Source organism: Sycon ciliatum, chromosome 9, assembly GCF_964019385.1.
Source record: "Sycon ciliatum chromosome 9, ocSycCili1.1, whole genome shotgun sequence".
NCBI lineage: Eukaryota > Metazoa > Porifera > Calcarea > Leucosolenida > Sycettidae > Sycon > Sycon ciliatum.
In genome coordinates, this window is record NC_088651.1 from 22,051,812 (window position 1) to 22,060,185 (window position 8,374).

An 8,374-nucleotide genomic window follows, 5' to 3' on the forward strand; every position below is an offset into this window, starting at 1 on the left:
AAAACTAGATGAAGTCAAGCTCATTTGAATTTTCGGTTTGTACGGTGTTTGCAGCAGTGCGGATTCGAATCTCCTCACGCATGTTCCTTACGATGACCCCGAGTATGTTGTCGTGCCTCCAGGTGTAACGTCCCTGGTCCAGCACTACGCGACAAGCGCCAAGCACATGGCGCATAGTACAGGCCCAGGCACGGCACAAACTACAGTACGGATCCACTACGGTGTTTCCCCAACGCCGTAGGTTCGGCGGAGAAGGTAGCACGTCGAGGGTTGATGCGAGAAGAAATTTCAAATCCTTACCAGTACCACCGTACAAAAGGGATTTCCACGAGAGGTCCTGCCACATCACCGATGTCCACTCCAACCACTTGCCTTGCACCTGAAGAGTCTTCAGCCTCAAAATCTGCTCCTGCGCGTTGATCTCCTCAAATATTTGAAGGAGATCCTTCCTCGGGGGTTTGGAATGCTGCTTCGGAGCACGAGCACCCAACCCTGCACGATGACTTGAGGATGACGGTGAACGGAGAGTCCCTGAACCTACTGATGCCTCTGCACACTCCAGCTCTATTGTCGCCGCATACCGCTTTGTCAGCTTCGCATCCTTACTCCGACGCAGAGTGTACAGCGCCCTCATGCGCGCGTCCCCACTCGATCGAAGAATGTGCCATTTGATGGACTGGCACTTTTTCCACACCGTGGGAAGGTAGTGGAGGCGTAAGCCAAAGCGTTTGCAACTGCCAATAAAAAGAATGGCAGAGTTTGCGCATCGAGGTAGGCCTGACCATTTCTTCAGAAATCAGAAAAGAGAGAGAAAGAGAGAGAAAGAAAGAGAGAGAGAGAGAGAGAGAGAGAGAGAGAGAGAGAGAGAGAGAGTGGGAGGGGGAGAGAGAGAGAGAGAGAGATAGAGATAGAGATAGAGATAGAGATAGAGATAGAGATAGAGAGAGAGAGAGAGAGAGAGAGAGAGAGAGAGAGAGAGAGAGAGAGAGAGAGAGAGAGAGAGAGAGAGAGAGAGAGAGAGAGAGAGAGAGAGAGAGAGAGAGAGAGAGAGAGAGAGAGAGGGGCAGAGACACAGAGAGGCACAGAGAGAGACAAATAGAGAGTGAGAGAGAGAGAGTGAGACAGACAGAGAGATAGACAGAGAGACAGACAGAGAGACAGACAGAGAGACAGACAGAGAGAGACGTAGAGACAGAGAGGGAGACGGAGACGGAGAGACAAAGACAGAGGGTAGAAGAGAGTGAGTGGGAGAGACTGACAGACAGACAGAGTGACAGAGAGAGTGAATGACAGATTGGAGAAGAGACAAGAGGGAGAGAAAAAGATAGGGCAACTCTTTATAATATGCTTATGCTGCATAAATTCCACCCTGAAGTGCATATTTGCTGTCGTCAACTTGTTCGGATCTTGACACCTTTGATGGTGATACGAATACTGTTCGGTTCACCCATGTACAATGTACACATACAGTGATGTGATGGGAACTGGTCCAAAGTGCCAGATTTGTACGCTGCGGCGGATGTCTGCACTCACACTTCGGCTTGTGCTGATGGTGATATGAACTGGGCCAGTACAACGATCACCAGGCAAGTGCACAGCATCTCCACTGCTTTATGGGCAGCGGATTGGGTGAGGTAAGGTATGCTCTGATTCCTGCTGCTTGTTTTTTCTTACTCTGTATAGATGTGAGCACAAACATGAGCGCACACACATACACACATTCACGCACACACACACACACACACACACACACACGCACACACACACACACACACACACACACGCACACACACACACACACACACACACACACGCACACACACACACACATGCACGATCAAAGAAAATGCACATGGATCGGTCGGATAGTTGTCGCAAATATGGATGTCACCTTTTTTTGGCATTGCAATTTGGCCCATATTTGGCTTATACTTGAAGTACGAATGACTGCATGTATGGAGTGCGCTCCAAGAACTGTACACACGTACACAGTTGACGAAGATCTTGCATTTTTTTATTCAGTGATGCATACGTCCATATTTGGGTCGACCAGCATTAATTTTTGGGAAATTTCGTCATGGTATCTACAATCTGATTTAGTGGTACAATCCATCAAACATTTGAACAAGGAATGACCACTGTGTAACAATACCTTCAGCCGCAATCCAACAGGCGACCCACCATCAAAAATTAATTTGCACTTTTGCTCACAAATTTAAACTAGCTCTGCATCCTCCTCATCTTAACGTGTATAACTGGTTCCGAATCACAGATGGCTCCCAGACAAGGTGCTCTGTTGCCCTCCCCTTGGCTAAAACGTCCTCCCTTGTACGCTCTCCACTCTTTGTTGATTACTCTGCTTGGCTTGCGCTGCCCGCTACTATGCGCAATACCAGTACCTTGGACGCATTTAAATCTGCTCACTAGATTCACCATCACCTGTCCCTCCCATGCTTTTCTGTCTTGACCATTACTTTTCTCCTTTTCTTCTTTTATTCACCATGGTTGGTTAACACCCACATCTCCTGTACTGGCTGATTTTCTTCTCATGCCATGAGGTGTTGTCTATAACAATAATAATAATTCTGCTCACTATTGCCGGGAATCTTTAGGATTCTCAACTTTGCCACAGTGAACGCGTACTGATACTGTCATTAAAGGCAGTGCCTACAGGCCCTGCACAAGGGCAAATTCATTTTGTGCAATATGAGGTAAGTGTTTGTGTCTGGCACTCCAGTATTATCTCTCATCACATGTCAACGGACCTGTTGCCCTGTCACTCTTCACCTACTCGTATACCCTGACAGTGTCGTCGAACGCACAGAGCCTGAACACCGTGTTTCTATGTCCCGAAAAACTAGTACTGAACACTCTGCAGCTGAACGATGAAATCCGGTCGCGTGAGTCACGTCTGCACACCGCACTGTCCTGTGCGTGTGAACATCCGAGTGTTGGCAGGTCTACTTTCAGCAATTCAGGGCTGTACAGTGCCCGGCCCGTGCTTGACTCAACGTGATCGGATTTCAAACTTTCAGGGCTTTCACGTCACCAGCAAAGTGAACTTGCAGCAGACACGAAATCACTTGCTTGACGACGGTGAGGGGAGTTTCGCGTAAACGCCTTACCTGGCAATTGCTCGCTTCTGTTTTTCTCTTCAACGGACGATTATCGCGTGAGCTAGATATCCACGCGATCGCCTCTCCAAACAATACTCGGCTCTCCACTATTCCGCTACGCAACTGAAGAACAGCTTGGTTCGAGTTTTGACTTGACCTCCGGACAAGAGCTTGGAGATGTTTAGGGAAAGACAGCCTCCTTTACCTATATTTGCAGTACATCGCACTACAGTTACATGTCCATAAATGCAGTTCACTCCTTTTCGTTGCAGTTTGCACCAGGGCCAGAGGGAGTAGTACAATACCTATAATTATTATATATTGTACTACTCCCTGGTTTGCCCGTGGGTGCTCATATGCATACGTATACGTGCACGTTCTTCCTTATATGCACGCACGCCCAGCAGTTCTAGAATTCTGTTCAGAGATCCAACCTATAAACGTCACCTATACCATGGTACGGTACGGAGGCCCTGTTTTCAGCCAATCAGCGCTCGTCTAGCTATGGTCCCTACAAGTAGTTACATAGTTACATTGTACGAGTTGAAAATCAAGTACCGGAACACCTGGGGGGGGGGGGGGGGGATTGGATCGATGGACCACCTTGGTTCAGTTCATTTTTAATATTTCCCGTAGTGAGAGACGCCCCTAAAAGTATCCTCCCCGGTCCAAAGCCCAAACAACGTATGTAATCAAGCACGCTCAGGAGGTCATGATGGCTGAATCTTGCCCGAGCCTGCAGCCCAAGGGCCGTAGGCCCGAGGGCTGCAGGCAAGGGCAAGATTCAGCCATCATGACAGACAGAGCGTGCTTGATTTGATTTCTTACATCGCGAAGCAACATATTAGGGAAGGTCAAAGGTCGAAAGGTCGAAAAATTATTCCCGAAATGACGTCAAACGGTCCGAACATTCCCGAAATGACGTCAAACGGTCCTGAAACTCCCGAAATGACGTCAAACGGTCCTGATGGCCTGATTATGCCCGCGGCGGGAAGATCGCCTATTGGCCATGGCCCCGGCAACGATCACGTGTCATGTAAGAAATCCAAATCACTTTTTTTTTATTCAAACCCTTCCTTTTATGGAATTGTCTCCCACCCACATTTTCTTCGGAATCTTCTGTCCACATTTTCAAGAAAGAGCCGCGCAAACATGCCTGTAAGAATCAGGTCTACATTGCCATTCACAGGCCTGATCACGTATTATGTAGATTATAGCGTCTCTCTCCTCCTGCGCCCTCGTCATTAATTTTGTTGTTATAAAATATAAGAATTGGGACGCAACCAAGAGTTTGCGTTGCTGTGTGGCGGGGGCCAGGGGGAGAACTATTTCTATTTTAGATTTTGTCTCGTACTCAATTGGTGGAGAATTTAAATCATTGTTTTTAAGATAATATATTATTATAGGTTAGTGCATGGCAGGGAAGGCCTTATGGCTTGTTAGTGCCCAACAGGTTAGCCTGAGGGCCATAGGCCTGAGAGCTAACCTGAAGAGTACAAACAAGTCATAAGACTCTCCCTGCCATGCACTAACTATTAGAATGAGTTGAACTCGGGTGGTGAGCCAATATAATTATGATGAAGAAAGGAAAAGGACACGAATTATGACAAACTGTCCACCAACGTAACCAGATCTTATACATGTACAGTCAGCGAGTGCGACAAAATGGCACAAAACTGACAAAACTGACAAAACTGACAAAGGAGTACTGAGACATTCGGCGACCTGACACCTAGCTCCAACACTTCTCCAAGGCGCAAACCAACAACCTTCCAACTTGGAAGGCTCAGGTTCGGAAAGGTCCAAGAGGGGAAGAAAAGCGCAACGAAGAAGAGCATGAGCTACGCGCCACGCAAACAAAGAATGCCGAAAGTTACTGGATGATGACGGAGCAACCTAGTAAGACTATTAGACATACCGGCCTTACTACAACTCGGCGACGCAAGGCAACAGACCACCCAACTTGGGAGGCTCAAGTTTATGTAATAAACATAGAAAGGGGAAGCTAAGCGAAGCTAAGCGAAGACGAATTGTGATCCGAAACGTCAACATCCTACTGAACTCCACTATCATGTATGATGGACTAGTTATGTACAATAACAAGTAGTTCCACACGACGTACGTTTCGCCGTATAGATCTTGACGGCTCAGCAGGTGTGCAAAGTTGAACTCGGATGGCCAGCCAATACGTATTACTAGTACATACACTTGAGCCTCCCAAGTTGGGTGGTCTGATTTTTGACACACCGATCGACTTGTGACGCAACCCTAGTCGGAATCTTACCGTTCCATTCTCCCGCTGAACAGAACTTTCTGTTGTCGAAACGATACCACACCGACGGTATTTTGGGTGACAAGGTAATGAGACATTCAGCGACCTGAGACCTAGCTCTAACACGCCTCCAGTGCGCAAACCAACAGCCTTCCCGCTCACGTTACTTGGAAGGTTTATTCGTTCTCGCACAGCGATAAGCCACACTCGCTACACACCAAACAACAGCACATTTGCAATGCGGTTAGGAGGGCCAGAAGTGTGACACCACGTTCTTTTACATGGAAGGATGCGGAATTGTAGAATAGCGGAAGAAGGGACAGAGCACATGGATATTCTATGAAAGCAACGCAATGGCAGCAACTGAGAGAGCAATGACCGAAAGCCAGAAGCACCACTTGGGACCGTCAGATTAATTCGTCTGGGCCGAGCCAGCCGGGGAAAAAACCCTCGCGCCGACGGACGCAATATTTTTTTGAGGGAAAAAACCGGGTATAAAACCCTTTACTGGAGAGCCTAATGTGACAAGTACAAAAAGCAGGGAGGGTGGGTGGGTACTTCAAGACGAGTGGCCAGTCGTGCTCATGCGCAGCGGTTTAGAGAACATGTGAACATGTACGAGTAAAAAGAAATTGATCAGATGACTGCTCACTTGTGAGAAAAACACAAGAAAAAACCGCTGTGACGAAAAAATACTTCTCGCCTCTGTCGCTGCGCTCTGCCGTCGAGAAGATACCATTTCACAAAGCTTCCCCCTTCCTTTACCTCTGATATTCCTGACCCACCTAATTTGGGTGGTGTGTTGCTTTGCTGCTTCTAATTGTAGTTAGACCGCATTGTCCTGCCTGCTATTAACGGGTCCCGTCATCGTCCCATAACCATGGTAACAGTCGGCATTCTTTGTTGCCGTGGGACTTACCGTATTCCCCGTAAGTTAGTACGTACTAACTTTCGAACTAACTTAGCAGCCACATGCGCACTGGACGTGATCCCCAGCATCACCTGCAAAGGCACCGTAATCCCCGAGTCCAGCCATGTTCTGTACCTTGGCCTCCTATTGGACTCGTCGCTCAGCTTCGAGCAGCAGGTTGAGCGTGTGTGCGCAAAGGCACAGTGCAAGGTTGCCTCATTCCGCCACGGGCGCCGCGATGTCTCCATGACCGGCCGCCGCATGTTTTACCTGACAATTGTCCAGAGTACCTTGGACTATGCCAGCACATGTTATGTTCACTGCTTGTCCGCTAAACTCAGAGACAAACTTGAGTCAACCAGCAATAGGTGCCTAAGGCGAGTGTTTGGCCATGATCAGTATACTTCTATCGATTTCATTCTCACCAAATATAACCTGTATACCTTCTCTCGCCGTGTAAACTTGAAGCTGTTTGTGTTTGTTTTTAGGTGTCTATCTCGTTGCACCAGTCCTCTTTTAAGCACGATATTTACCCCCCGCTCTGCATCATGCCGCACAAATGCTGCTACTCGCGGTCAAGCTTCAGCCGCTCTGAACCTACCCAGAGCTACGTCTCGTTACGGCCTGAATGCTATTTCATTTTTGGCAGCAGACAGATGGAACATGCTTCCACCTGGATGTCGTCAAGCTAAGCCCCTTTCTGCATTTGTCACAAGCACCAAGTCATTCCTAGGGTTCCCAGTAAAAAGGCAACGCCTGTTGGGAGTTCCCTAGTAAAATAATAAATTCTACTACTACTACTACTACTACTACTACTACTACTACTACTACTACTACTACTACTACTACTACTACTACACATGAGTACTAATTTTCGGGGGTGGTACTATCTTTCGGGGAGTACTTTTTTATCGGGGGTAAATAAACCTACACTCGGCAGTAGGCCTAGCCCAAATTTGCCGGCAATGCTTCCAGCAAAATATCGAAATTTCCCACGAAAAGAAATTGCTGGCAAATTCTGAGCAAAATATCGAATTAACAGAGGACCCGGGTGTGTTTTGGCAATTTTATTCAAATTTCTTTGGTTTCACGGGGCCAACGTCGTGCTGAAATAGCTCGTGCAGGTTGTCAGGGGTTCATAAATTTGAAATCATGCTCCAAAATTCGTAATACTGACACCATTATAAGTTTTGCTTTCCTCATCAGAGTCACCATCCACTTTTACCAAAGTATACGGTTCATTCGAAGCAGTTTCTCCCAAAAAGCAGGAGCAAAATGGAGCAAAATATCGGAAACGAAAGGCAATGCCGAGCAAAATATGGAAAGTGATCGGGCAAAATTTGCCGGCAAAATATCGAAGCGCCCCGAGCAAATTTGGGCTAGGCCTACTCGGCAGGAGAAGGAGAAACGCCGGGCGTACGAGCAGCGTATCCGCGACGTGGAACATGCTTCATTTGTGCCAGCTGTGTTTGCCACAACAGGTGGAATGAGTCGCCACTGTACAGCTTTGTATAAGCGTATTGCGTGCTTGCTAGCAGAGAAGAGCAAGGAGCCGTACAGTGTGGTGATGGCATGGGTCCGCTGCCGCCTAAGCTTTGCGCTCCTCCGGGCGAGCGTCATGTGTCTCCGTGGATCCCGCAGCCTCAAGGTCTCCGTCGACTCTACCACCCCTGCTTCTCTTGTTGCTGCGGAGGCAGTGATTCCAGGGCACTAGCTCTTGCAGTGTGACTTGGCATTCGTGTGGTCTAACAGCAATTTTCATTTACACTTTTGTTATTAGTTTGCTTCACACCTTTTATCAGTCATTACGTATGATTTATAATGCAGTGGCAGTACCAGGCGTGGGCCATCCCCTGGATTATCAAAATGGGTGCTTTATCATTTTTCTGTTGTTTTTACAAAAAAATATATATATACTCTTGAGTACAAATGACACGCAGTGGGAAGCCTGCGCAACTCTAGTGTCCATGCATATGATCAAGAGTACATAACCCCCCCCCCGGGGGGTTATGTACTCTTGATATGATGTACTAGTATGTACTGTACGGTGTCTGTACATGTAGGACGGGTACGAAC

General features: G+C 47.6%; 1 protein-coding gene across 1 annotated transcript in view; it reads right to left on the minus strand.

Moving 5' to 3' along the window:
- The window catches only part of LOC135824350 (ADAMTS-like protein 1), a 35,259-nt gene extending 31,880 nt beyond the window's left edge, over positions 1–3,379 (minus strand). Inside the window, exons 1-2 of the mRNA XM_065337082.1 lie at positions 3,126–3,379; positions 1,534–1,675 (exon numbers count right to left, since the gene is read on the minus strand). Of these exons, the coding sequence (XP_065193154.1) occupies positions 1,534–1,601 (68 nt within the window). The 5' untranslated portion in view covers positions 1,602–1,675; positions 3,126–3,379. The remainder of the gene's footprint in view (positions 1–1,533; positions 1,676–3,125) is intronic.
- Positions 3,380–8,374: the final 4,995 nt, after the last annotated feature.